This window comes from Leishmania major, chromosome 21 (genome assembly GCF_000002725.2).
Source record: "Leishmania major strain Friedlin complete genome, chromosome 21".
In the NCBI taxonomy this organism is placed as follows: domain Eukaryota; phylum Euglenozoa; class Kinetoplastea; order Trypanosomatida; family Trypanosomatidae; genus Leishmania; species Leishmania major.
The window spans coordinates 343,872-371,800 of record NC_007262.2 but is presented as its reverse complement, the minus strand read 5'-3'; the positions used below and the strand labels follow the sequence as shown (position 1 = coordinate 371,800).

The 27,929-nt window shown below is 62.9% G+C and overlaps 7 protein-coding genes across 7 annotated transcripts; all 7 read right to left on the bottom strand.

Annotated features, from left to right (window-relative positions):
- Positions 1-323: 323 nt before the first annotated feature.
- On the bottom strand, positions 324-4,457 carry LMJF_21_0885 (putative mis-match repair protein; the record flags this gene model as incomplete). The annotated part of the gene is made up of 1 exon (XM_001682985.1): positions 324-4,457. The coding sequence occupies one exon, from the start codon at positions 4,455-4,457 to the stop codon at positions 324-326; it is 4,134 nt and encodes a 1,377-aa protein (XP_001683037.1).
- A 1,762-nt stretch (positions 4,458-6,219) lies between these two features.
- LMJF_21_0883 (conserved hypothetical protein) lies at positions 6,220-6,831 on the bottom strand (the record flags this gene model as incomplete). The annotated part of the gene is made up of 1 exon (XM_001682984.1): positions 6,220-6,831. The coding sequence occupies one exon, from the start codon at positions 6,829-6,831 to the stop codon at positions 6,220-6,222; it is 612 nt and encodes a 203-aa protein (XP_001683036.1).
- An 888-nt stretch (positions 6,832-7,719) lies between these two features.
- Positions 7,720-8,046, bottom strand: LMJF_21_0882 (conserved hypothetical protein; the record flags this gene model as incomplete). Its single annotated transcript, XM_001682983.1, has 1 exon — positions 7,720-8,046. The coding sequence occupies one exon, from the start codon at positions 8,044-8,046 to the stop codon at positions 7,720-7,722; it is 327 nt and encodes a 108-aa protein (XP_001683035.1).
- Positions 8,047-8,949: 903 nt separating this feature from the next.
- Positions 8,950-11,811, bottom strand: LMJF_21_0880 (conserved hypothetical protein; the record flags this gene model as incomplete). The annotated part of the gene is made up of 1 exon (XM_001682982.1): positions 8,950-11,811. The coding sequence occupies one exon, from the start codon at positions 11,809-11,811 to the stop codon at positions 8,950-8,952; it is 2,862 nt and encodes a 953-aa protein (XP_001683034.1).
- Positions 11,812-13,292: 1,481 nt separating this feature from the next.
- On the bottom strand, positions 13,293-17,129 carry LMJF_21_0875 (conserved hypothetical protein; the record flags this gene model as incomplete). The annotated part of the gene is made up of 1 exon (XM_001682981.1): positions 13,293-17,129. The coding sequence occupies one exon, from the start codon at positions 17,127-17,129 to the stop codon at positions 13,293-13,295; it is 3,837 nt and encodes a 1,278-aa protein (XP_001683033.1).
- A 1,208-nt stretch (positions 17,130-18,337) lies between these two features.
- LMJF_21_0873 (conserved hypothetical protein) lies at positions 18,338-20,905 on the bottom strand (the record flags this gene model as incomplete). The annotated part of the gene is made up of 1 exon (XM_001682980.1): positions 18,338-20,905. One exon carries the CDS (start codon positions 20,903-20,905, stop codon positions 18,338-18,340), a length of 2,568 nt encoding a protein of 855 aa, XP_001683032.1.
- Positions 20,906-23,267: 2,362 nt separating this feature from the next.
- LMJF_21_0870 (hypothetical protein) lies at positions 23,268-26,009 on the bottom strand (the record flags this gene model as incomplete). Its single annotated transcript, XM_001682979.1, has 1 exon — positions 23,268-26,009. The coding sequence occupies one exon, from the start codon at positions 26,007-26,009 to the stop codon at positions 23,268-23,270; it is 2,742 nt and encodes a 913-aa protein (XP_001683031.1).
- Between the last annotated feature and the right edge of the window lie 1,920 nt (positions 26,010-27,929).

Here is a 27,929-nt window from a genome sequence, read left to right as displayed (position 1 = left end):
GTGGGTGGCGCGTGGACGGAAAGTGACGCGGGGGGAGGGAGGTCCTCCATGGGCAGCGGACGCGGCTCCACAAGGAGGGAGACGCACACACCACAATGTAGCGCGGGCAAAGACGGAGGGCGAGCGAAGAGGGAGATGGCTGAGCTGGAGAAGGGATCGGCTGAGGTCGTCGCTGGCCAACCCGTGCATCGAAGACGCGCACAGCGCACACGCGTATGGGCCTCGCTGCACCTTGAGTGGCAACGTTGTCTTGCAACGGCCGGCTTACGGGGCGCCACACCCATTCCCCTCTCAACAGCCCATGCACCACCCAAATCCCTGCTTCACACCTCATTCTCTTCTGTGTGCGCCTCCGCTGTCGATGGGCACGTTCGTGTGCGCCGCGCCATGGCCAGGACCGGCTCGAAAAAATGCAGCTTCTCCGCCAGCGCGAGGCCGTACCAACGCTGCGGGCACGGACCAGGGAAGAGCGTGTGACCAAAGTGAGCAATCGTGATGCGTGACCGCGCTGGCCCCCTCCAACTCGAGTCAGCCACGCCATCTCGGCCCTCGTCCCGCGCCGCCAGATGCTGGAAGGTGACACGGAAGTGAAAGGCGACGACGCGCGTCGGTAGCACCCGTGCGAGGTTGGGCAGCCCGGCGTAGTGCGTCGTCAGCACCGAGTGCACGCGGCGGTCGCTCAGGAGGAGCGCCGTGGCCCAGGCAAGACTGAAGCCTTGTGCGGTTGTAGTGCTGCGGCCGAGCTCGTCGATGAGGGCGACACTCTCAGCTGTCGCGGCGTGGGTCAGCTCGCTCAGCTCCATAAGCTCGCGCCGGAAAGAAGAGTGCGTGATACTGGGAAGCTCGTCACACAGCATGTGGGCAAGGAGGCGGTCGGCAAGGAACAGCTGCGCGTGCTGCGCAGGCACAAAGCAGCCCGCCTGCGCAAGGGTGAAGTACTGTCCGAGAATTCGGAGCAGAGTCGTCTTGCCGCACGCGTTGGGGCCGGTGACGACACAAACGTGGCCGCCGCCGCTGCCCCACGACATCGTCAGACCACCGCTGGAGTCGCTGACTGGCCTGGATATGCCCCCGACTTCCGCGCCTGTCCACCGTGCCGACAGCCCTGCACGCGCCACCTCGCGGCTTGGTGGTTGCCGCTGGGTCGCCGAGGGGTGCAGCGCGTTCTCAAGACAGAGACGCACTCCAGAGGCGTGGCGCGTCTCTGTCTCCGTCGTCGCCGCCGCTGTCGTCATGGCATGCGCCGTAACAGTCGACATTGACGGTGTGCATGACGGCGTCGCTGCATCGCTGGACGTCTCGGACGTGCCCGCGGATGCCGCTGTTCCACCTCCCTGGTCCCCTACACCGGCAGCGGCACCTGTGGCGTTGATGTACTCGTCCACCCTGTTCCACGAAGCCCCGGCACCGCCTGCGACTGAGGTGGCTCTCCGCCCCGAAGAAGCCACTGCCTCGCCATCCCCAGGTCGCTCTGGCATCAACGTGCGCACGCGTGGCGCCATCGTCGTCGACCCCGTCCGCAGCTCGACCAGCACCGGCCGGGTGCACTGATGTGTCAGCGAGTAGAACGCAAAGCACAGCAGGGTGTCTAGCAGCGCCACCGACTCGACCGTAGCCTGCAGAGAGCCGAGGAACTCATGCTGGATGGCGCGGACGAGGGGCTGCACACTGTGCAGCTGCAGCTGCAGGATCGCGACGACGCACTCCTGCGCCCGGGCACAGCGGTAGTCGAGGTCCTCTGTGCTGCACCGCACTCTGCGGCGACGCAGCCGACAAGGGGCTGTGTAGTTCGTGCCGGGCGTGAAAGGGGAGAAAGGATCAATGGCGGACGATTCGAATTCGGCGCCGCCCGCGTCGCTCGTGTGCCGTGCCAGCTCCGTCGGAGGGGACGATGAGGCGGTGCACAAGGAGTCGCCAGCAGAAGAGGGCGGGTGCCACTGAGAACTACGCAGAGTCTGCCCCTGACCCTGCTGCTGCTCCCGTTGCCGCCGCAGCTGCTGCTGCTGCTCACGCAGAGCGGAAAGATACAAGGCGAAGTGCGAGCCGCCTGCGTAGCGCCACGTGAAGGGACCGGCCTGCGCCTTCGCCTCCTCTGCAACCGCGTAGGAGAAGCAGTACAGCTTCACCGGGTCCGGCTCCAGGCGCAGCGAGAAGATCCGGTACGTCGCGCGCAGCTCCGCCGCGTAGGAGGTGATGTCGGAGATGCGGAGGCTGAGCCGCGTGCGAAGTGCATCCAGCTCGCCACTATGCGGAGCCTGCACAAGGAAGCACATGCGAAGAAGCCGCAAAAAGACGGCTGTGGCGCGCTGCGACCGCTCCTGAGGGTGCTGATGCGAGTCCAGCGCGGCTCCGTCGTCGCTGCGCAGTCGTCGTCGCCGTTGTGGCTGCGGCTGCTGCGCCATCCCCGACACGCTCGGCGGGATATGTGTGCTACCTGTGTCGGCACCATGCAGTGCTCCGTAGTGCGCGGCGCTCTTCTCATGGTGCCCGACGACCGACGGCAGCACGGACCGCTCGAGGTAGGTGCCCATGAGAGTCTCCAGCTCGGGGAAGCGGCACTGCCCCAGCGCGGTGGCGATGCTGTGCAGTACCGAAGGGTGCGCTGCGGTGCTACGCAGATCGTGTGACGGCGCCGCCGCGTCTGAGCCGCCACCCGGCAGTGGTGGTGGAGTCAATGGCGGTACGCCTTCTCTATTCACTGGTGCTTGCACTCTCGGCAGCGGCCCCAGGTAGGCCTTGAGCTGTATGTGTAGCTGCTCCAGGTGGGGCAGAGCGCTCCAGAGCAGCTGCAGCGACTCCAGGTACGACTGCTGCTGAGCGCTGCTTCTCTCGCGTCGTGGTTGATGCGTCAGCGTCGCCGTCAAGCGCTCCAGGTCAAGCGCGGCGGTGTGTCGCAGAAGTGCGCGCAGCATGTGAAGTCGCCTCGGCTCGCAGAGAAGCCATTCGACAGCGTCGTGGCGGCCTTGAACAGCAACGCGGTCGCGCAGCGGTTGGAGAAGAGTGCGGCGGAGGTAGCGCTGGCCCATGACCGTGCAGGCGCGTGGGATGGCGTCCACAAGCGCGACCGTCTGCAGCGGTGGCGGATTGGCAAGGTCGTGACCGAGAAACATCGGCGTCCGCGCTGCTCCATATCGCTGAGCGCGCACCCGCTGCTGCCGGTCGGCCCTCTCGCTACCGTTCGCTGCGCTGCACATGAGCTCCATCGACGCCGTCGCCGCCGCCGCTGACACGCATGCGGTGTCCGGGATAATCTGCAGCACACGTGCCGTGGTGCGGGAGACCTCCATGTAATGCTCCAGCGCCTCTGCCCGCACTCGCACGGAGCCTGGCAGCAGGTGCATATCGTTCACGTGCTCCATGTACAAGACGACGGCGTTAGCGGCCGCCACGCACAGGTAGCGGTCTGTGTCCTCAATGCACAGTGACGCCTCGGCCGACGACTTCAGCTGCGACAGTCGTTGCACCCCCTCCTCCGCATTGTAGAAGCAGCGCTGCACACTTGTGAAGGTCATGTGGGCGCCGTGCTGCTGCAGGACCGTTTGCACCAACTCACTGTCGACAGCGGTCGATGGGACAAGCACCTCAACCGGGTTGCGTGTGTACAGCAGCGATGCTGTCTTGAAAAAGGTGGCCGTGTCCCCGTACTGGAAGAGAGACACGGTCAGTGACGGCAACTCGCAGAGCGCGACGCCGACCTCCTTGGCGTTGTTGAAGATGAGCGCCGCAACGCAGCACGGTTCGGCTTGGGCCGCCGCGGCAGAGGCGGCTGTGGCAACCATCATCGCCGACGCTCCTGTCGCGCTCAGAAAAGTCGCAGTACTAGAGACGGCGGACGTGGCAGCAGCAGCCCGCCTTCCGGCACGGAAGGCTGCCGGGCCGCCGGCGCAAGGCGAGCTAGCGAAGCCGTCGGTGACGGAGGGGGAGTGGAAAAAGAGGGCGGCGGCCGAAGCGGCTGATCGATGCCGCGCTGGGTTGAGGTGGCGGGCACCGTCCGAAATGGAGCTGTACTCGTGCGTCTGCTGCTGCTGCTGCTGCTGCTGTTGGTCGGAGTGCTCGTGCAGCGGGGAGGAAGGACGTGGTGGCGGCGGAGCAAGCAGCTGCCCGTCCGTGTAGCGCCCATCGACGTCATGCGGCGTGTGAGCGGCAAGGTTGATGCCGACAGCTGCTTGCCGGCGCCCCTCGAGACTCGCGTACGCCGCGTAGCGTAGCCGGGAGCCGTCCTGGGCCGCCGCTTTCGCCGCTCCTCCGCGCTCCACAGGGGAAACCGACTGAGCCACTGGCCACAGCGTCGCTCCTCGGCAGTTGCTCATGGGGTTGTCGTGCATCGGTGGCGGCGGACGGTGCAGGGGCCGAAGAGCTCCTGGCATACCAGGGTCGTACGGCATGGTAGCGCCACCTTCCCAGGCCTCCTCCTCCTCCGCGCCAGCCGCCATCTCCGCGGAGTGGGCTGTGTGCATCGCATATGGTGCGGCGGCGGCGCCTGCTCCCAGCACTCCTCCAGCTGCAGCGGGGTCCATAGTACCGCTGACTCGCAGCTGTGACTGCAGCAGCTGATGCGGAGTGCACGTGCCGTGCCGCCAGGGAGCGGTTGCCCCCTGAGGTCCCACTGACTCGTAGTTGTTCTCCCCGGTCAGCGCATTCGCGGCATATGACCATCCGCCGCCGTCTCCGCTATACGCCGACGTGTACGGATGCGACTCGCAATATGTCCGTGCCGCTGCCGGCGTAGGCGGCAGTGGAAAGCAGCGCACGGGCTGCGACGCCACGGTGTAGTGCGATGACGCGGGTAAGAAACCGCTGGTCGTGGGAGTAGCGAAGAGCGCATGTGCAGGCGGCGGCACTGCCCTATGGTACGCGTGCCCCGAAAAACGCCCGCCAACCCTGCCGTCTGCAAGCGTGTGCGGTGGGGCTGTAACAGCAGGAGCAATGGTAGCGGCAGCGAAGACGCGTCCGTGCCTTCGTGACGCCGCCTCTGGCGGCGGCGCTGGTGTAGGCGGCGGCCCGTACAACTCGTTCCACGCAGTGGGCAAGGTAAACATCTGCACATGTCTCGACGTCTCTTATTCGCCGCCCTTCGCCTCAGTCTCTCCGTGTGCGGCACCCCCCTCTCTCTCTCTGTCGGGGGAGGGGAGGGCGAACGTGTACGGCAGCAGATAGAAGAGGGAATGTGGACGACAAGGCGCCAGTCGCGCGCATCTGTTCGTGCGCGCCTGTGGCTATCGTCTTCGTCAGTCTAAGGTGGAAGCATGCAACTCTATGGATGTGTGCCTCCGCGATGGAGGCTTCGTGCGCATGCTCTCGCGGGAGAGACAGAGAAGGACGAGAGAGGGGGAGGGGGAGAGGGGGTGACGTAACCACGCGGTGCACACATGCGAATACTAATTTGAGAATGAGAAGACGTGCAGACGGGCGGAGGGCGAGCAGCGATGCGCGTGTAGGTCCACGTACTCGTGAAGAGCCTACAGATAGAGAGGGAGAGGGTGAGGAAAGGGCACAACTCGAGGCTGGCTGGCGGTGTGCCCTCCTACATGTACCTCGGTGAGTACGCGCGCCGAGTTGCGCACAAACAGCAGCTGGGTGGGCTACCCATCCACACGACACGGAGTGGGGGGGGGGGGGGGGAGGTGGCCGCGGTGGCTGATGATGTGCTTGATGCTCTCTCTATGTTCCGTTGCTTGTGCAGTGGGAAAGTGTCCCCATCGAGGTCCGCCGAGTCGAAGGAGAGAAGATAAAAAGGCTAGCGAAGGAGGAGTGGGTGTCGTGAATGGCAGCGCCCTTGACTGGCGTGCTTGGTGAGGAAGGGGGAGAGGGAGAGGGAGAGGGAGCGGCGGATGCACACACGTCAACGCGCACAGATGTGAAAACGCAGACCAAAAAAAAAAAATATATATATATATATGAAGAGAGACATGAGTGTCACCCTCCCCCCTCCTCCGTCGTCGTCGTGGTGGTCATCTCACCGGAGCTGCGGTGAACGGCCATGCGGAGGAGAGGAAGGCCGGGTGGAGAACAGACGTGCACAGCGGCAGCAGCGCTCAAGAGGCGCATACTCGCACACATACAAGAGTTGACCGGGAAGGGGGAGTTCGCACGTGCGACGCGGACCCGAAGCAACTGCCGATTGAGCATTGCCCGCCCTTCGACCCCAAACCCCCATCGCACTATTGCCGCACGTCCTTCCCCTCTTCCGCTTCCTCGAATGCGTGTGCGCTGGCACTTTCATTGGTTCTTCGTCGACGTCAGCGCCGCGGTGACGGCGGCGGTCGCACGCATCTCCTCCACCCACGCATCCCTCGCCTTGATGAGCGGCGAAAGCTGAGTAAAGCCGCCGACACACGTGCAGAACATGTAGCGCAGCGTCACTGGAAAGGATGCGTTGCAGGACCAACAGATGCGGAAGCACACGCCGAGCTCGAACAGGTGTATCAGCCAAGCGAGGATGCACACAGCCTGAATACCGGAGAGACTACGGAAGAGGAAGAGGCCTGCTTGAAACAGTGCCGACATCACGCTCTCTTCGAAAAACAAAAACACGTTGAAGGGGATCGGCTCCGTTGGCACCTGGCCGGCGGCCATGGCTCTACGCAGCGCGTAGCGCTCCATGGCGATGGCACGCACGTATTCGGGCAGCACCAAGTTCTTGCCAGTGGAATCCACTTCAACTCTGAAGGCGAGGTTGTTGAGAAGCACAAACGCAATAACTACCGGGAGATAAAGACGCAGAGGGTGGCGATAAGGCAGGCGGCTGCTCTTCCATGACGACTGGACAGCTTCCGCGGCGGCAGCCGCTGGTGTGCCGCCGTTCGTAGCTTTCTTCGACTCAGAGGGCATCTCAAGCGTGTGTGTCGTTGGAAGGCAGATGCTTACAGAAGTGTAGAGAGATGGCGGTGGGTGCGAGCGTGCCAAAACATAAAACGTGTGCTCGCGGTGGCTGGTTGTTTACATGCATGTGCCAAACACAATCGACCGCGCTTGCACGGGACAATATCGCAGGCAATGAGGCTGACGATGATGTGTTATCGGCCAAGATAGCAGAGGTGGTGGTGATAGCGCAGAAAGTACGGCAATGTTGGTTGGGGGAGGAGGAGAGGAGGGCGGCGGCGGCGGACGTGTTGTGGGGACGCCGCAAGTGAGCTGACAAATGAGAGAAGCTCAGGTTGCTCAACTCCTCTTGTCTGCGTATCTGTCCCTGTTCACGTGTGCACTGCAGCCCCACGCCCGGGGTAGCGAGGCGTACGCCATCGTCTGTGCACGTAAGTATGAGGGTATGGAATGAAGTGCACGTCAGCGCAGGGAAAGGTACTCGCCCGAAGCCATCCGTCAGGCACCTATGCGCGCGCGCATGTGTGTGTGTGTGTGTGTGTGTGTGTGTGTGTGTGTGTGGAAGAGAGACACTCCGAAGCGCTGCCGCCGTCTCAAGGCGATTGGCCAATTCGCATCGTAATGAACAGACGAGAACACCAAACCCCCCACTCATCTCTCTCTCCTCGCCCACCCCCTCCACCGGAGCTGCGCATGCGTTCCGCTCCCTCATAGAGAGGGACGGCGCTTGCGAGAGTGAGAAAATGAAAGGAGCGGGCAGGAAGAGGGCCACGAGAGAGAAGACGGAGAGCAAGGTGATCGCGCCGCGAACAGAATTGCCACCATCACCGCCAACCCCTTCATCGGGAGAGGCGGAGGCACCTTTTACACCTCGCCCTTTGTGTCGTTCTCTCCGCACTACAGCGTGGCCATGGTGGGCGCCGCAGCATCCACAGCACCGCTGCTAGCGTGGTTCTCCGTCGTCACAAGAGCACGCAGCCATCGCAGCGTGTTGGGAACACCGCCCTGCGCGTCCACAATGACGCAGAGTATCGTCGCGGCTATGAAACCGCCGGCTCGCAGCACAGTGGCATCAAAGTCGCGCTTGCGCTCATCGTGGCTGTTGGCGGTGTTGTACACGATGCGCAGCTGATCCCCGACGTTGTAGACGAGGTTGGCGGTGCTCCTCGACCTTTCCCAAACACGGGTGACGGTGTTCACGCACCATCGCGTCAGCCCGCTCATGCTGCAGTTTTGTGCTCACTTCTCAACCACAACAAACAAAAAGGAACGATATAGAGCGCCGCTCTTCTCGTGCTGCCACGGGACAGACGATGCGCAGCAACGCGCGCACGTTGAAGGGACGGGGATTGTGGCGATGGCAGTGTCAAGAGCGGTGCGCGTAAGCGAGTGGCGGTTGGGCATCCAGACGAGCAAGAAAGAAAAAGAGAGGAGCAGACGCAGTGAAGCGCGAGCAGGCACGGCAAGAAGGCGCTGCGAGAGCGAGAGAGAGGCGAGAGGAGAAAGAGGGCGAAGGCGGGGGGCAGGGGAGGGAAGGGCTGGCGGCACAACCCCATCACCGCACACGCACACACAAGCACGCAAAGCACATGCTGCCGCGCCGTCCGTACCACTGCTCTCATCGCGCTGCAACGTTTTCGATGACCTAAACCCACCCCCACCTCACGGCGGCGACGGGAGGCCACTTCATACTTCTGACTCGCCTACCTGCCTCCCCCCTCCCCCCTCAGCACCACAACACCTGTCCTTCATTCATGCATTCTCATTTGGGTTGCTGTTCTTGCTGTCCTTGTTGCAGAGCAATGATTAAGGCGAGAGCTGCGTCGGCAGCCAAAACACACCAAACAGCGATGATAATAGCAATCAAGAAGCGCACGCGCACATGTTCACGAGAGAAGCAACCGCGGGGAAGGCGCCCGCGTGTGGAGAGCAAGAGATAGCTCGCGCGACAGAGCGCGTGATCATTCACAACACGCACGCACCCACGCACCTACGCCCAGGTGCGTCCAGGCAGTAGCACAGCGAGGCAGCGAGCAGGCGTATATATGTGGGTCAGCCTCGGTTGTTCGCCCCGACGCGCAATCGCCCGCTCGCGCCGAGAGAGGCTGTGGACACCCATTACGGTGGTTAAGCCGACATCCTGAGCCGCCGCCGCGGGCGATACAGCGTCATCATGATCCAGCTGCCCGCCAGCAGCAGCGCCGACATGCCGACGAGTACGCCCACGTTCGACCACCGCCGTGAAGGGCTGAAGCCGAGAAACTCAGCGTACTCGGTGCCGGTGTAGCAGGTGTTGGTATGGACAGCGGCGCGCGCGCCAAACATGCCCCGCATGAGTGGCGTGGAGGCGCGAGCTTGTCGGCATGCGCCGGCGTACTCGGCAATCGGAGCAGCCATGCCCCCTTGGTGCGCCGCCGACGACGGCGGTGGGATCACCGACACACGTGGCCAGGTGCCGTCCGCTTTAGCTGCGTCATCGTCGTGGCAGCCAAACGACTTGCCGATGAACTGGGTCAGGATGCATGACTCGTAGGCGAGGCGCACCACTGACATAAACGAAATGGCCTGCACTGTTTCCGGCAGTGTCTGCAGGTTCAGCACGAGGCCGGCCAAGATGATGTTGAGTGTGTAGAAGGTGAAGATGATGAAGCGGCCAACGTGATCGGAAGGTAACCAGGCGCACAGGAACCAAACACCGAAGTGGCTGCAGAAAGATGTCACGGCCAAAATGACGGAGAGCTCGAAGACGCCGCGGTACTCGTGCCAGGGCTCCCCAAAGTTCGACAGCACGAAGACAGCAAGAGCCACGAAGGAGGCGAGGCCGAAGCGCCACAACGCGGCCGTGATGGCGCAAAAGATGAGGTAAGTGCAGGCGCCGTAGTAGCCTCGCAAAGAGTAGTGCTGGAAGGCCGCGTACTCGCACCGCAGGGTGTCCAGCGAGAGCACCGCCTGCAGCACCACGCAGCTAACCAGAAAGAAAATGATGCCGACGCGGTTCTGCATGCCGTCCTGGCCGGCCTGGCGACCGTAGAGCGCGGCGAGCGCCGCCGCCAGCGTCAGCCCGCACACCAGCGAAAAGGCGTCCCAGAGGAGGTTGTGTCGCAGCTCGAGGAAGCCGAAGCGGAACAGGTGCAGCAGCTGCACTATGCTAGACGGCGGCTGATGGAATGCCTCTGGCATATCGACAAGACCCATCGCGCAGGCCTCCATGTACGCCGTCACCTTGGCGCGCGTGCGCTGCTGCCGATGTGCGTACAGCTGGCTCAGTGGCGTGACTGAGAGTCCGTCCGCGTTCGTGCCGGTGCATGGGGCCGACGACGCTGAAGCTGCCACCGAGGACGGGCGCGACGCCTGCCCATCTGAGAGACTCTCAACGTTGATGATGAGGCGAAACTCCGACTCTGCGGTCGCTGCTGCGCCGCCCTCGCCGCTTTCAGAGCCGTCGCCACCAGCCGCTGCAGTCATCCTGCTCGCGGCGAGACGGTATAGACCGTGCACAATCTGCTCACCAAGACGCTGCTGCTGAATAGAGGCGTCGACTGCGTCGTAGGAGTCCACCGGCGCTGCCGTGAGAGGGTCGCGACGTGGCGTGGACGGTGCGGCGGCGGCGGTGCCAGTGGTGAGAGCGCCCGTCTCATCGGTTAGCTCCCCGCCGCCGCTCGCGCTCACTGCCATGCTCTCCCGCATGACACCCTTGGGCAGCTTCACCGCCAGCATGTCCTGCACCGAGCCAGCAAAGACGCAGCGGTTTCGCTCCAGTAGCACGACATCGTGCACGTGCTGCAGCAGTGCCCAGCGCGGCTGCACCATGGACAGCACGACGATGCGCTGAGCCTCGGCACAGCCCGCCGGATTGGCAAAGGTGGCGGTGGCTGTCGTGGCAGCAGTAGGCAACATGTCTGCCGGCATCGATGGGCTTGCCTGCGCGCCGGAGTGCAGCCTGCCCTGGCGCGGAGTGTATAGCAACACATCGGCCGCATGAGAGTTTGCGGCAAGATTGGCAGCGGTACACGCGGATACCCCACGCTCACCAGCAGCGGAAGCAGCAGCGGCACACATTGCCTCACGCATGACGCGGCAAGCCTCGGCATCCGCTGCGGACGGTGCCGCCAGCTTCGACAAGATCGTCAAGTACTGCTGCGACTCGTGCGTGGCCAGTCCCTCCAGCGGTTCATCAAGAAGGAGCACAGAGGGATTGAGCAGCAGCTCCTTTCCCAGGGCGACACGGCGTCGCACGTAGAGAGAGCAGTTCTTGATCTTAGATGCCTCGTAGGGTCCGAGCAACAGCTGCTGCAGTACCTCGTCCACCGAATACGCCGGCGCCGAGTTGGCGACGCGCAACGCGCTGGTATACTGTAGGTTCTCACGCACAGTGAGTTCAGCAAAGAGGCCGCCCGACGCCCTGGCGGTGCGGCTGCCGCTCTCTTCCTCTTTCTCAGCGACTTCGCCGACGTCCTCCAGGAAGCTCACCTGCGCCTGATACGTCGATGCGGAGACGGGGATGCCATTCAGCACCGTGTTGCCAGCCGTGCCCTCCACCCGACCTGCTATCACAGCGAGCAGGGCGAAGGCACTGTGCGCGCCGCAGCAGTTCACAACCGCCGTGACGCGGCCGCCGCGGAAGAGGCAGGACACGTCGTCAATGACGTCACGCGCACTGAGCTGCACGCTGACGCTGTCGCAGCACAGCGTCAAGTAAGTCGTGCTCACCCCTCCCAGCGGGTTCTCCAAATCGCCGGTGGAGCGGCCTGCGTTGGACTGGCGCCTGTGGCGCGTGCGCAATCGACCCGAGTGGGGGCCCGTGGTGCTGGCAATATGGAGAGCACCATCAATGCCGTCATCCGCGTGCTCGGCCATGGTGCGCGCCACCGAGTCAGGCCGGCGATGATGATGCAGCGCCGCTTCGGAGGCACCGTCACCGTTGCTGCTGCCGCCGCTGCTGCTGCCGCAACTCACGATGACCGTGGAAAGCGACTCATATGTGCTCATGCCTCCCTTTTCTCTCGCTACTCGTTCACTCTTTCAATGGCGTCTGTGTGCAGATCGCGACCTGCGGCAGTGACGGCGAATCGCCACCGACACACGTCACATGCAAGACTGGATGAGAGAGTGAGAGAGCGCTGCTCCTACTGCTGCCTCCCGGCTTGCTCTCTCCCTCGTTCTGCAAGTGTAGTGATAACGGTGTAGAGATACGTATACAGTGATGTCGCTCGATGAGGAGGACAATGCTGTGGGAAGGGGGATGCACTGTCCACACGGTGCGCGCGGGTGTGTAGGTATGTGTCCCCGCGCACGAGGTGGGAGCCCTGACGAGGTGGCGAAGAGGAGAGAAGGCGGGACAACAGAGAGGGCAACGTGTGCACGTGCAAGCAGGCGTCGAGAGCAGAAGTTGAGGCAGAAAAAGAAAGAGAGAGAGGATGACCAAGTCGCTCATTAAAGGCTGTCTGTGAGTACAAGAGAGTGTGGAGAATGCAAACGGAGCTTTGGCCAGCAGCGACAACTCTGAGGAGGCATTGGAGGAGGGAAGGGGGGGCTCCGCAGCATGGCAGCCGGTATTCAAGAGCCCCATCACTTGTAAGGTGCAGCGCCAAAGGCTGTCCTTCTCTCTATATACCTCCCCCGCACCGTACCCCTTCACCCTCCAGCTGCGGACACGCACGTGGAGGCGCGGGTGCGGGCACTGATGAGTGCGTGCGTGTGCGTGTATGTATGTGCATGCTTCTTGTGTGCAATGATGCGGTGATCAAGTTGCTCTCCATCACCACCGTCCCTGGCGCTTGGCCACCTCTTCCTTCAGTGCTTCCTCTCCCCCTACACCTCCCATGAACGGCAGAACCCTTTGACCGAATCATCCACGATGTTGTACATGCGTGTGTGCGTGTGTCTGTGGATGTGTGGCGGGGCCACAAGTGGAGGTCCGGAAAGGAGGGAGCGGTGGGCGGGGGGATGGGTGAGAGGGCCATCATTCACTTTCCTTCAACGAAGGAGTACGATGAGAGAAGCAGGTGCATACAGTATATACGTGACACCGCACAAGAATCACCGCGCACCGACCCCTTCGAGTCGTTCACCCCATCTCCGTCTCCATCATCCTTCGGTGGACGCGGAGGCTTACAAAGACGAGCCCACAAAGCCCTTCCTCCCGCTGCTCCGCCCCTTAAACGAGTGGAGAGAGGAAGCACCTAAGCACACACGCACGCACGCACACGCGTGCACACAACTCCTTCAACGCCGACGCGCGCATCGGCGTGCGTAGACAGTTGCCGCTTAGGCTTGAAACGCCGCCGCGAACGGCAACTTCAGCGTACCTTTTATGTCTTTCGCTTTTGCGGCGGTGTCTGTCAAGTCGAGACGTGCGGCGTGGCGTCAGTGCCCTCCTTCTCCACCTCCTCCACCACCTCCTCCCCCCCCACGGGAGACACGGCGCCTGCGCCTTCGATGCACTCGCGCCCCGAGCTCCCCACCCCGTCCTACAACAGCCCCTCCTTCTCCAGCACCTTCAGGTGACTCGTGAACACCTTCTCCAGCTCGTTACTGGGGGTGGTGGAAGCCATCATAACCGCCAGGGCAGAGCGCAGAGCATCGTGCAGTGAGCCCTGTTCCTTGTACTGCCGGAAGTTCTCGGTGGACGTCGCTGTCTCCAGCGCCTTGCACAGCGAGGCAACAACGGTTGGTGTCATGTCTGTCGCAGTGTAGGTGCCGCTCAGGCAGTGGCCCGGGATGCGGGCGAGGGCCCCGGCAGCCTGGGTGCGCACCTTGAAGATGTGGTCGCGCACCACGGCAGTGCAGAGCGCCTCGACAGCCTCCACAGCATACTTCGGCTCCGCTTCGAATACCTCCTCGCGGGAAAGACCCATCCCAAGAGCGCACGCCGCGTTCCAGCGGTGCTTCGCCTCGCGCGGCACGGCATAGCGCAGAGAAGCCGCACCGGTACCGCCACTTTCGCCTACGCTGTCACCTTCTTGGTGGGTATTGTGGCCGCCACGCGTGTTGTTGGCGCGCAGACACTCCAACAGCACGCGCAGAAAGCCCTCGGCAACGCCCTCCTCGAACTCCTCCACCTCGCTAATCAGCTCCTCGAAGGTGAGCACCTGGAGAAGGTGGCTCATCATGCGGATGCCATGGCCCTGCACACCGCTCTCCGTGTCAATCACAGCCGCGTGCATGGCGATGCGGCAGAGCGTCGCGATGTAGTCTGGGGAGTTGCGCACGACTGCGCACGATCCCTCCGGCAGCCGCCCGGTCACATTGGAGAGCGCGAAGGCCGCCTTGGTGCGCACTACCGGGTTTGGATCCGTCGTAAGCGAGTGCACGGCACTGTCGATGGCGACGCAGGCAAAGTCGTCCATCGAGGTGTATTGCCAGAGCCACACGCCCAAAGTAGTCAGGGCCTCCCCGCGCACACGCGGCTGCGCGTCCGCTGCTGAGGACTGCACGTACGCCACAAATTCCTCGCACAAGCTGCGGTCCGCCACAGTGGACATGTATGCGTTCCCGATCTGTGCAATACACCGAAGCGTCATGGTACGCACGTCCGCGCCGCATCGACGCAGCCGCATCGCGGGACGCAGCAACTCCTCATGGATGCGCTGCTTGTGCTCCACAGAGGCTCGGTCGACCTGCCCCTCTGGCCGCTGCGCTGGGTCACTGGCGTTGTCGTCGAACGCCTTCCAGACGTAGCCCATGTAATGCAACCACGTGCGCAGGCACTCTGCGAAAGCGTCGAGTGAGGCTGCTGGCGCTCGGCTGTATTGCAGTGACAGTGGCGCGGCACCAGCATCCGGACCGGCACCTTCTCCCTCCCCGTACATCGGCGGCGGTACGCCCCGCTCCTCGGCGTTGTTGCCACCGCCCCCGGAGGCAGATTGCGTGGGGCGTGACAGCGTAGCGGAAGCGGACGGCGCGGGAGAGAGTTGTCCCTGCGAATTAAGGTCGTCCTCACGCTCCGCGACAACTGAGACGCTCGCCATCGCAGCCGCCTCCGCGGCTGCCTCAGCGGCTTCCCACGCCGTGAGCGCCGACGCCACCTTCACCGAGGCGGCCATTAACGCCTCAAACTCGTTGTTCACCAGACGCGGATACAGCCGAGAGAGGGGCACCATGCAGCGCCACACCTCAACTCGGGTGTCAGCGTGGCTCAGCACCGCCTGCAGGAAGCTCGCGGCAACAGCAGCACGGTCGCCTCCAGCCGCTGGGGTTTCATCGCCCTCACTGCGACCCTGCTGCCCAGCCTGCGTCTCGGTCATCCCGGGCAGCTGCGCCGCCGCCACGCGCATCGTGTCGTTCTTCAAGATGTTGGACACAAGCACAGTTGCGGGCACGAACGCGCCGACCTCGTCGTGGGCCAGGAAGGAGTGCATCACGGGGAGCTGCAGCGTCCGCAGGGCGACTTCGCGTGAGCGAGGACAGCGGTGGTACGGGGTGACCGACACAACCGTCGCGTATGTGTTGAGAAGCGGCACGGCAGCAGCCGACGACGGGGTCGTTGACACAGTGCCGTGACCGGCGTTCTGTGGCTGCTGTTGCTGTGACTGCACCAGCCCCCAGCACAGGCTCTCGTGAAGTGAGGTCAGGATCGTGCCACACTGCGCAGCAAGGGAGAGAAAGGCCGCTTGGCGGCCCGTCGGCGGCTCCTCGGCGTACTGCAACGTAGAGCGAAGCTTGTGCAGAAGCGCCGTCAGAGCCGCTGACGCACCGCATAGAAGTGAGGTGTTGCGCGGGTCCCCGCGGAGGAGAGGCTGCAGAAGAGGGTGGCGCACCGCTGCGCCAGCCAGGCTGCGCACGTCCACCTGCGGGAACAGCACAGGGAGGAAGACGGTGGCGTTGAACGGGGAGTCGGTAAAGCGCACGAGGACAGCGGCCAGAGTCCACAGCGCCATCGTCTGCAGCTCCACCGCTGTGGCGGCGTCGTTGTCAGTGGCGTCCTCGACAGGCGTTGGTGCTAGGCCACCTCTTGTATCCGCAGCGACGGCGACGGCGCTGCTGTTGCTAATGCGGCTCGCCGCGTCTGCGACCTGAGAGCGCGACAACGACGACGAGGGCAACGATGATGAAGGCATCAGCTGGCTGCGCGGCCCCTGCAGGAGCACAACGGCATCCACAGCAGGACGGAAGAGTCGTTCTGCCAACTGGTCATCCGACATGGTGATGGTCGGTGCTCCGGCGGTCGGCGGCGCGGAAGACATGCGGCCGTCCAGCCAGTCCTGCGTAGCCAAAGGCTCTGCACTGCCGCTGCCGTTGCGTCCAGCGGAGCCTGGACGCCCACCAGCAACCGAGACGCTGTCCGACCGTCCGCCACGGCCGCCACGAAGGCCAAACGGGCGGCTGCTGCCACCGCCCAGAGCCTGATTGGAGACCCCTCCAGCTCCAGTGGCGGTGGCACCGGGAGGGGGTGCCGGAGTCGCCATACCGCTCGTCCCGCGTGAGCGGCCACCCGTCGCCAGCTGCGCATCCTCGGCGGTGGAGAGGCAGTACCATAGAATCAAATCCATCATCTGCAGGATGCGCTGCGCCGAAGGACGGGCCGGTGGCGGTACTGTGGTGCCACCACCGCCGGCTGGATGCGGGGTCGACTTTAGCGGCCGCCCTGCATCCGCCGCGGCGCACACAGCTGCCGTTGGGGCCATGGCACCACCTTGGTTGCCCTGCCGAGCGGGTGGGCTGTACGAGGACTCGGGTGTTGGGGCGAAAGGTGGCGGTGGCGGACGGCGTCGTTCGCCCTCGTTGCTCACGCGCCAACGGGCCAACATACCGCTCAGCTGCGTCGCGCACTCTAGCACAAGTGGCAGGGACGGGACGGACGGCGCCGCGGAGGCGAGGGCGTTGACATCCAGATGCCTGTGAGCCAAGCTGTTGGTGCTCGGGGGCGTGGCACCGTTGGCCTCTGCAAACGGCGGTGGTGCCGGGCCCTTGCCCGTCGGCTGGTAGGGCGGCACGGCGGACCCGTACGACGGAGGCGGCGGAGGGGATAGCGACGACGCGGTGGCGCCGGACCAGCCGAGCGCGCTGGCGTACAACGGTAATGGGCCACAAGCGGCACCGGCCGCAGCACCATGGTTGTCGTCCACATGGACGGCGCGCGCCGCGGCAGCGATGCGACTGGCCGCAGACGGCCGCAGGAGCTCCTTGAGAAATTGCAGATTATGAATTGGATGGTATGAGAAGCCGATGCCGCCGCCACCTCTCGCAGCAGTGGCGGCACCGGAAGGCGTAGACGGCTTGGACCCCCCGGCAGCAGTACCACCGGACTTGTTGTCCGACTTGCCATCGCGGCCGCGGTGGCGCGGCGATGTCTTGGGGGTGCTCATGACCAGGCTGACTATCGATTACGAGGAAAAGCGAAACAGTGAAGGACCACCACCAACACCACCCCCAACGGAGATGTCGAAGTGGCGGAAGCGGGCGATGCGGTAGCTGTGTGGTGGCGGTGGACAGCGTAGGGCCAAGAGAAGGGTAGGGGGAAAGAAAGTGTGGGGGGGGGGGGGGGGGGGGGGGTGAGGATGCTCCGGCGAGCGACACCACACGCGCAAGCGTGAGAAGCGTGAGAGAGCGCGCGCCGCCCTCCACCCCAGCGTTGGTGTTCGGACAATGAAAAGGGGAGGAGGTGGCACGTTGGCGAGAACGGCGAGCAGAGAAAGCCGCCTCACACCCGCTGCGTGCCCCCACCTCCACTCTTAGGAAGGCCACGCGCAGCAGCGGTCGGGCGAATGTCAAAGACAGGGGGAGAGAGCGATGCAGACAGCGAGTGACAGTGACAAGGAAGCCGGGGCAAGCGCCGCGCGCCCATCGATGGGAAGGAGGGGCTTCTGCGCAGCCCCAAGTAGACCCCATCCCCACTTTGCCCATCAAGCGACGGCCCCCCACCTCCCCTTCCCTCCCACCCAACAAAATAGCGACACATTATCGATGGGCACCACAGACGCACCGTCTTTCCGGATCAGCACAACCGCCAACACGGCCACTGCCACGGCTCACCTCTTCCCTCCTTTATGCCGGACAACGCCCATCATCACCGCCCGTGCACGCGCACAGCAAAGAAGAGGATCGGGCAATCAAGACAAAGGCCTGAATGAGAACACACCAACACACACACACACACAGAGCGCGCGATTCAACTCCCTTTTACCTCCTTTCCATGGTTTCATCGTCCCCATGCAGCATGCACCGTGAACCTGCAAGCCGTGCACAGCGTGCAGGCACACCCGTGCCCTTGCTGCTGCTGCTGCTGCTGCTCCTCTCGCGAAACGGCAGCACCGCCTCCTACAGCGAAGCGAGAGGGAGGGAGGGAGGACTGTGGAAAGGCGGGTGTGTGTGTGTGGAGGGAGGGAGAGGAGGAGGGGGATGCCCTCTCTCTCCCCGCCTCTTCCGCGGAACCAGCACGCCTCCGTGAGAAGGGGTCAACAAGATGGTGTCTGATAGTGGACTGGGAGTTCGCGTGGTAGCGCAGCTGTCCAGCTATTCTCCGTGCACATATAGGCAAGCGACCATGCAGACGCGCTGTACTTTCCCCTCTCTCTCAATCCAGTCGCGCTGCCCCGAGACCGCCCTTCCTGCGCAGCTTCATCGGCCCGCTAGACGCACTCGCAGTGACGGAATCAGTGCTACCACTGACACCGACACGCGCGGCTCCACCGGTGCCGCCGACTAGACTACTGATGCCGGGTCGGCTTAACACCCTGCTAGTGTTCGGCACTGTCAGGACAGGCTGCGACGGCGGCGAGGATGCAAGCCCCGTGAGAGATGATGTAGACTCGTGAGCACCGCCGACAGCATTCACTGGAGAGGCAGCGTAAGATGCAGCAGTAGGCGCTGACTTCGTGCCGGCAAAGAAGGGCGCCGTCGGCGCGCTCGGTGGTGGCGCGGCAGACTTGGCAAATTGCGAGCTCTCACGGAAAGCGTGGGGCCTGCCCTTGCCGTCGTCCTCACTCGCCGCAACAGCTTCATCGTCGTCGCTCCAGCCACTGCCGCCGCCCCCCACTGAGGAAGCCGCATCAACCACCGGTGTCGGCAGCACAGTGGCTACCGGGGTCGGGCGCAGCGGACTAGAAGCACTTGACGGCACGGGAGCCGAGACAGCATCGACGCGCTGCGGAGCAGCACCGGCAGTGGACAATGCGGACGATATGGTGAAGCCCTCCAGCAGGCTCCATCCTCTTGATGCAGTCCCAGCCGGTACAGCGGCAGGCACAGGAGTGCTTGTCGACGAGGCATCCGTGCTTCTGTTGGCAGCTACGGGGCCGCCAGCAGCGGTAGTCACCCGCTGCGCAGAGAGCTGCTTGTGATGCGCCTCCAACCTCGCCATGGACGCCTTCAGGAGCGACAACGCAGCCGTGCGACTTTCCGCGGACGTTTGGTCGGCGGTCAGTGGCGATATGACTGGAAGCACCGACTCGGCGATCTGCTTGGCTGACAAACACTCGAGCGACCCGTGCAGCGACCGCAGCGCCGCCACGCGTGACGGCTCGAAGGAGTCACGGAGCATCGGGCAGCAGTACGCCAGCATCACCATCGCCCGCTGCGACGGAGGTGTAATGTGCTCAGAGATGAGGTTGAGAGCTATGGTGGCGTTGGCGCGCAGCGCTCCATCGACGTCGCGCTGCAGTTGCGCCAGGGCCTTCGGCACCTGGTCGCCAAGGATGCTCTCCGACATGTGCGGAGCGAGGTGCACCAATGCGCGCGCACTGTACTCCCGCACGCTGGGCGCCGAGTACGCGAACCCCTTGGCGTAGAGCGGCCAGATAGCGTTGTTCAGCGCTGTGGACGACAGCTTCGCGCCGTACGCCTCGACGCCTAGGAGTAGCTTGTAGCGCAGCAGCACATCGGCCGACTGGTAAAGCTGCACGAGCACCGGCGTGACATGTGTATCAAAGTCCTCGCCCGCGGCGGTGCGCTCCGAGATCTTCAGCACGGGGTCGGCCAACGGCCCGATCGACACCCCTATCGCTCCCGAGCTGCCACCGGCCTTTGCAGCAGTGCGGGCAAGCTCGCCGAGCCGCGGTAGCACGAAGCAGAGGCACGCCCGCAGTGGAAACTTTTCCACCGTCTCAGCCAGCGACTCAACCAGCCGCATCTGCTGCGACCGATCCATCAGCAGCAGCCCGGACAGCGCCTTCATGTACTGCACAAACGGGCTCTTCTTTACAAACTCGCAGTTCTCTACGAAGGCCGCAACGGTTGTGCGCATGCGCGGGTTTGGCGTTGTGAGGTGGCTGCAGCCTTGATGCAGAGACTTCGGCAGGCTCTGGCGGCACACGTTTCGCAGCTCCGCCGCGCTAAGGTTGCGAGCCACTGAATTCAGCCTCCCGTTCATCGCCTCCTCGGCCGTCACCCCCACCGTTTCGAACAGCAAGCAGCCTAGGCCCCAGGCGTCCACGGCCACCACAGGATCCCCACTACCGATGTCACCGCCGCTGCTGCTACCCAGCTCCGGCGGGCAGCGATACCCGACGACCATTCCAGCGCGTCGCGCGGATTCGAAGAGGCAGCCGGGGGCGCCCTTCGCCACCTCGTCCACCGCAGATATGAACTCCAGTCCGAACAGCCGCCAGAACCCCGATGCGGCGGAGATGAAGATCGACCCGCAGTGTACGTTGCCATGCACCAGCCTGTTCGATTGAAGCGCCCCGAGTGCGCCACCCACTGTGTCCAGGCCGTACGCGACGGAGGCGGCGTACTCCTCCTCCATCTCTCCGCAGTAGTGCCGTCGCAACTCTAAACTCTCCAAAACGTCTTTCAGCGCCACACACGGCTCCGTGGCTATGTAGATCGTGTCGCTGTGCTCCACCGCGCCGTGACACTTGAGAAACCCTGGGATCATAAGACTCTTGGCGCGGCGCATGGTGTTTCGGGCCAGCTGCTTGATCAGCTCGCGGTCACCGCTGCTGCCTGCCGTGGCCGCCGCAGAAACAGAGCAGGTAAAGATGGACACCCTCGTCTGCGCATCGTCGCTCTGTGTGCCAGGCCGCAGCGTCCAGCACATCCGTGGCGAGGTGTACACGGTGCGGCCGGGGTCATTGGCGGCAGGGGTGAACGGGAAGCCCGGGATGCTGTCAGACAGGCCAAGGGCCTTGAGGAAGAAGGCCATGCCGCCTCGCAAGGTAAAAGAAAAATGCTTAGGTGGATGAGCGCAGCGAATGTGCACGTTTCTGCGTGTGTGTGTGTGTGTCGCCGCCTCCTCCTTCCCTGTTCCTCCAGAGACACACTCTCGCACGCCCCTTCCTCGTCTGTGCTCCCCTGCGTCTCTCTCTCACCGGGGCACTGCAGAGCGGAAGCGCGACGCCCTTCTTATCCGCTGCTCGATAACACCAAGCTATGGAACGTTGTGGACGTCACCGTAGTTGCATGTAAGCGAGTAAGCGTGTGAGAGCACGACTGGGTGGCGATGGAGGCAGGATGTCACCGCAGGCGAGGCACACGCGGTCAAGGGGGAAGCGTGCATGAAGACAAAACAAGTGAACGCATGCGCAAGGAAGTGCTTCAGAGAGCACAAACAAGGAGATGAACGTCAGATGCGTGGAAAGTTCAGCCGCCGTGTTGAGTGGGGTGGGGGCGGGGAAAAACAGCACATGAGTGGTAGGGAGGAAGATGCCGGTGGCAAGCGACCAGTTCCCCTGCTCCGCCAACACCACCTCCGTGCCCCGGAGGTGTGCGAGAAAGAGATGCATGGAAAACGTGTGTGGCAGACGGTGAAGCTCCCACAGCCTCACCGACTCGCACACAAGCACGCATACGTCCACAGACGCAGACAGAGCGATGAACAACTCATCGAAGATGGTGCAGACACCAACGGTGTTTGCGTGCGCGTGCGTGGCAGTACACGTGTGCCGCTTTCATAAAGCATCTCCGCACGCACGTTGAACCACTCATTTTGCTGTTGTTGGTTCCGCTGCTGTTTCGCTGTGCGCGTGGAGCACGGCCAACCTCTGCGCACGTGAAAATGAATGCTGGCGAGTGGTAAGAGTGAGCGCGCGAGGGAAGAAGCTATCAAGGCACACACGCACACACACAGCAAATTAGAGAGAGAGGGAAGAAGAGAACAGATAGAGACCGCGTGTGTGCCCGGCGCGTTGGGCACACGCCATCCAGCGTCGCGTTCTACAGACGACGGCTGATGGAAGGCAGACGGGGCAGGAGGGGGTGCCAGCTGTCGCGCGAGAGAGACGCGAGACGGCACAGGCGGCGCACAACGGCGATGAGAGGAGAACTGTGTGGAAGTCGAGCAAAGGAAAGGAAAGGGAGGGGTGGTGGTGGTGGTGCTGGTGGTTGCAAGCAGCACGGCAAGGCCAACACGCAGATGCGCAGGGCGAGGAGAAGGGGGCGGGGAGCAACACGGAGACGTCTGCGCATAGACGCCCCTTAAAGACGAAGAAATGGAGAACGGCGGAGGCCGGCGATGGTGAGCTCTGCGCCGCCTATGCCGCCCTAAGACGGGAGTGGGGAAGAGGATCAGAGAAATACAGAGATATAAACAAGCACTCACACGGATGTGGTACACCCACCCCACCCCACCCTCTCCTTCTCTACCTCATCGCCTCATTCTCGCCTGTGTTGTGGGCACGGGTCTGGTGCGCGCCCGTCCGCAACGCAGACGCGAGGGTGGGAGGACACACAGTGAGGAGGGAGAGGAAGAGGGTCGAGGAGGACCTCAGTTGGCACAGACGCGCGCACACTCACAGGTAGATAAGAGCACAGACTTACACAATAAAGAAGCGGAGGAGGAAGACAGGGTAAGAACAGAGAGAGATGGACTGAAGGAGTACCAAGACACACAACGCACCCAAGCATACACGTGGCTACTACACGCAGGAGAGGTGCATGCTACACCGACAGACACGGCTATACATACGGTGGAGGACAGGTGCGGAAGGTAGCCCTCCCCCTCCCTCCTCCTACCCAGAAGAGTAGGGAGAGAGAGAAACCGATGTAACAAAAAGGAAAAAGGGAGGTACAAACAGCAGCAGCAGTCCGTCATGCACGCGCACTCCTTACAACGGCAAAGGCAAGACAGAGGTCGTCGAAGGGGGGAAGGGCAGAGGAGCGACGAAGTAGTCACGAAGCGGAAAAGAGAGAGAGAGTCCACGCGTGCGTGTGCTACTGTACACCACAGCATCCGCAGCGATGAACGCGATAAAAGACGGCGGCGTTGCGGTCCTGTTGTTGTCCTCTCAGAGAGAAAGATGAGGTGCAATGCGCCCTTGCACACATCCCAACGTCCTCAGACACACCTCAAAGACGGAGAGGTTACACCAGATGACGAAGAGGAGCTGTGCCGTAGCAGAAGCGGTGGTTGCGCGGAACGGATCAATCTACCACACAGAGGCCAGCTACCCGGTGCTCCGCTCGTTACTGTGCCGCACAGCAGTGGGGCGCGCTCGGCTGCAGAGGAGTGTGGATGACCAACGTGTCCGGGTACGGTGGAGCAGGATGCAGAACTGTGCTCGCCGTCGCTATTCATCTGTCGTACCAGCCCCCTTTGGCGAGATTGGGGCCGAGCCGCCATACGGCGCGTTGCGGCTGAGCGGCGGAAACGGAGAGAGGAGCCTGGGCCCGCTCCGAGCCGTAGATGTAGGGCTTCTCGACCCTTCACTACCGGAGTACTGACGTGCTGTCGCGATCGTCGCTGTCAAGGCGTGCGGGGAGCCGCAGAGCATCGGGAACGCGTGCTGCAACGGTGTGCCAGAAAGAGACAAGTTCGTTGACCGCCTTGGTGCAGAGCCGGACTCCATTGTGAGGGACAACAAGGATACATCGAGGCCCCCTGTTGGCTGCCGCACGGGTGATGACGACGATTGATGAGGTCTGCTCGTCGTGGCAGAGGTGATATCTTTGGCGAAGGGCGTTATCGGCTGCATCGGGAGCTGTCGCTGAGGGCACCGAGGGAGGTGGCTGCTGCCTTGGTCACCGCTGAGGCGGAACAACGACAGATACCCTGTCGCTAGCACTGAGCGCGGTGGTGTCGGTGATGCCAGCGGCAGTGGTGAGCTTGCTGCCGCGGCATCCTTTGGTGCTTTCACCAGGCACGGCGTACCTGCACCGACGTCACAGCTGCGGCTGCTGCTGCTGCCGCTGTGAATGGGCTGCTTCGCCGGTGAAGTGGCGTCGGCGCTGTCGTCCTGCTCAACCACGGCACAGCCAAGGTGCTGAAACGCGGCACGAGCGATGCCGCTGGTCATGGCGACAGAAATAGCAGCAGGTCCTTCACAGCTGCTCTGTAGAGCTTCTCTCGCAGCGTTGATGCGCAGTGGTGGTTGCGAGAGCCTCTCATGAGTTCCGCCGTCCTTTTCCACATGCGACTCGGCGGACGAGGGCGGGGATCGTCCCGCCCCGAAGGCCATGGCCAGGCTGCGCGTGGCCACGCCTGGAGAACACTTCAGCGGGTGCTGAAAAAGACGCGGCCTCGAAGGTGTGTGGGCCTTGCTCGGTGACCGCAGTCGCGCCGTGCCCGCCGCAGCGGCGGAGTCGACGGCACAACGCTCCTGGTCATGAGGGAAGCGAATCTCGGCAGGAAGTGGCGGAGGATGCGGTGTTGGATGGGTGGTCACGGCCGCGCCGTCTTCGCCGACCTGCTCAGTGCCGGCGAAGGAAGTGCAGAAGTTCTCCACTGTGCCCTCACACCTGTCACTAGCGTCGCTACCGCCGCTACTGGGTGCGGCCACGCAGGACGTGTGCGGCGGCGTGGTAGCTTTCGATGGCTGCGCATCGATGGCCCCGGTGCCGAGGTTGCTGTCACAAGATACCTCAGCGATTGTCGCCGTGAATATCGCCGCTGCTGCCTTGTCGGCCGGAGAGCCAGTAGGGTGTGGGGACTCATCGATCTCTTCGCCACCCCACCGCGAGAGTACAATGGCGGTGGGCGAGGACTTATGTTGCCACAGGGTCGTCACCTCTGCTGCGGCGTTCACCAGCAACTCCACATTGTTGCCGGGACAGACGGGATCGAGAGGAGCGGCGTGCAGTCGTTTGCTGGGTGTGTCAGGCACCCGCAGCACCATTTTCGAGTTTGCCAGCTCAACTGAGTTCGGCGGCGACGGCGCCAGCAGCAGTGGTGGTATAGACGGCGTCACCTCGGGGGTCGACGACAGCGAGAGGCTCTCGAGAAGCGGTGGTGGTGGTGGTGGTGGTGGTGGTGGCACCTTCATACTCGTCAGGCGTGACGTGTCCATCAGGCACGCCGCTGGTGCCGTTTTGCGGCATTGAGCGAGAGCAACGCTCATTCTTGCCGTCTCCGCGCTGGCCACGTGACACTGCTCGCGAATCGAGACAACAGTCTCAGTGAGGAAACGGGCTGTTGTGCGCGCCAGCTTCTCTGGCTCGAGCAGGGCGAATGACACGTCCCTGGTGTTCGCGAGCGACGGCGGCGTTGTCTTCGTAGCAGCGTCCACGGCGGCGACAGCTGAGCTGTCGATCTCATCCATCACCGAGGGAATAGCTGAGTACTTGCAGTCCGGCGGCACTAGCAAAACCACGCTGGGGATCGAAAGTCCAAGCGCCAGTGAGGGCGGAGTGCGCGGCCGCACGGCAGGGATGTCGCTGTCGAGGAGCATCGTCGATGACGAATTTGTAGAGCACGCAGAGTCAGCGGAGGATGCAGTGTCGCTGAAGTCATCCACCGCAAAGTCCCTGAGGCCCTCGCTCTGCGTAGACGAAGGGGTCTGCCGTGGCGAGGGCGTGGGTGGGCTTCCGGCGAGGACGCGGGGCTGTTGTAGTCCAATGGCCCGCAACGCGGAGTCCGTCATCTGCCCTGATGAGGCCCACGTGGACGACAGCGGCAGCTCTAGCAAGGGGATCGGCAGCGCGAAGTGCGGCACGTCATCCGATCGCCGTACCGCCACATTGGTGCGCTGGCGGCACTGATCAAAGCGGGTCGATGGCGCGAAGGTCACGATGGGACTTCCGCAAGAGCGCAGCGGCGAGGTGCTCGGCCAGCGCGATGGTCGTGTGCCGGCGATGAGTGGCGAGGCGCTCGGGGTGGGCCGCGAAGCAAAGAGCCGCGCGGCAGGCGTCGGCAACGGTGTTGGCTCCTGCGTCGGCGGCGAGAATGCAAGCGTCGAATTTTCCGTCGCTGCCGATGGAGAGCAAGAGAGGTCGTGGCGACTTGTGTCAACCGCATCCGCGATGACCGCGGCAGATGCGTCCTCCACAACCGGCGGAGGCAGTGACTGCGCCTCACCGCAGTCGCCGTCGCGCATGCCTGCCGCAGAGTACGTAAAGCTTGCTAGAGACCGCTTGGTTCTCCCTAGCCGTAGGTTCGACTCGCTGCGTTCCCTCCTCGCTCCCTCGTTGGCCGGCGCAGCTGCTGCCTGTGCGCGCACACACACACGCACACACCGACGACGGTGAATGGATGCTGTGCAGAGGGACAGGTGGAGAACGAGAGGGAGGAAGTAAAGAGCGCAGGGCGGTGGTAAGGCAAGGCCGAGCCGTCACACGGTGAGCCAAGAGGCAGATGGGCGAGAAACAGGCACGGCAGAGAAGGGGGCGCAAAACAGAACGAAACACACAAAGGTGTGTCTGTGCGTATGTGGCACTACGAGTGGCAACGCAGCAGAGGGGGGAGGGGAGGAGGCGAGGAGAGGGGCACTGAAGACAAAATCAGAAACACTTCACGAATCTGAAGCAAAAAGGAGTGAGTAAGAGGAATGAGGGAGGGAAGAGAAGGAGGGCGGGTATTGCAGTTATTATGTTACTCCGTGTGGGTGGGTGGGTGGGTGTGGGGGGAGCGGGGGTTGTGCTCCCGTTGTCGTGGGTGAGGGGAGATGGAGGGAGCTGAGGGCGTCCTCTCGTTCCTTCACAGAGGATAGTGATGATGATGATGATGATCAACGGGAGCTTGTGGAAAAAGGGAAGATGGAGAAAACGCGTCGGCAACCGCTCCCGCAACCCTACTTGAACCGATATGAACGACCACAATGAGAAAGAAAAAGAAGCTTCAGGTAATGGTGATGACCGCGCGGTGACCATCGGTCCCGATGAGGAGGCAATGCAGGAGGCGAGGTTAGGGTACCTTCGCCAGAGACAGAGAAGCAAAAATGGAGACGAACGCAGACACAAGCACGGCGGCGGATAGGCAAACACGCGAACCCCCCAACCCTCACGACGAAGGAAAAAGAAGCAACAGAAGGACCGTCACTCCGGTAGAAGGGGGGAGGGAAGATGGGGATATGGGATAAGGGGTGAGAGGAGACCAACAAAGAAGGGGCGCGACGAGAGGGCGGAGGTTGGCGAACAGCAACGGTGCGGCAACCGAAAGGCTGAGAGGCTCGAAAGTGAGCAGATAGAAAAGGGAAGAAGGGGTAGAGCCCCTCCCCTCCTCCTCCTCCTCCACAAAAACAAAAAGATCACTGGCGCTTACCCGCGAAAAAAAAAATCGGCTCCGCTACACGCGAGCACACCGTTATGCTGCCGAAACCTGAGCACGAAGCAACAACAGCAACAGCAGCAACAGCAACAGCAACAACAACAACACGAAGGCGTCACACCGAATGGGAGGAAGAGGGCGAATGGGAAAAGACACGCACTCGGCACAGACGAAGCGCGAGGGTAGAGGACGAGAAAGGAGGCGAACGACGTCGTGTTGCTCTCTCTCTCTGAGCCCTGAGGCACCTGCGTGAAAGGCGAGAGAGGTGGTGCACCACACAAGGCGGGGCGTGTTCAGGATGCAGGTTTGGAAAATGACAAGGGTCACAGCAACAAGGATGGCAGCCACCGCGTCGGGGGCTGACTGAAGCGAGAGCCGCGAGCAACCACCAAACCAGAACTGAGGGTTAAAAGGGTCGTTAGATAAAGCGGTGTGTGCAGAAGGGGGGAGGGAGAAGGGGGAGGGGATACACGGGGCAGCAATGCCGGACAAGTCACGCGGATATCAATGCACGCACACATGCACACAGACAAGCGGTAAAGCACAACGAAGCGACAAGGAGTCGGGGAGGGGGCGGCAGGGAGCAGCTGGTAATGGCAGCGGCGGTGGCCGTGGGGACGCGGAGCAGACGTATGGGTGAAAGACAAAAATAAAAACGGGAGAAGAGTAGCAAACCGGCACGCGCACATATATATATATATATATATATGTGTGCGTATATGTATATATCTATGTGTGTGTGTGTGTGTGT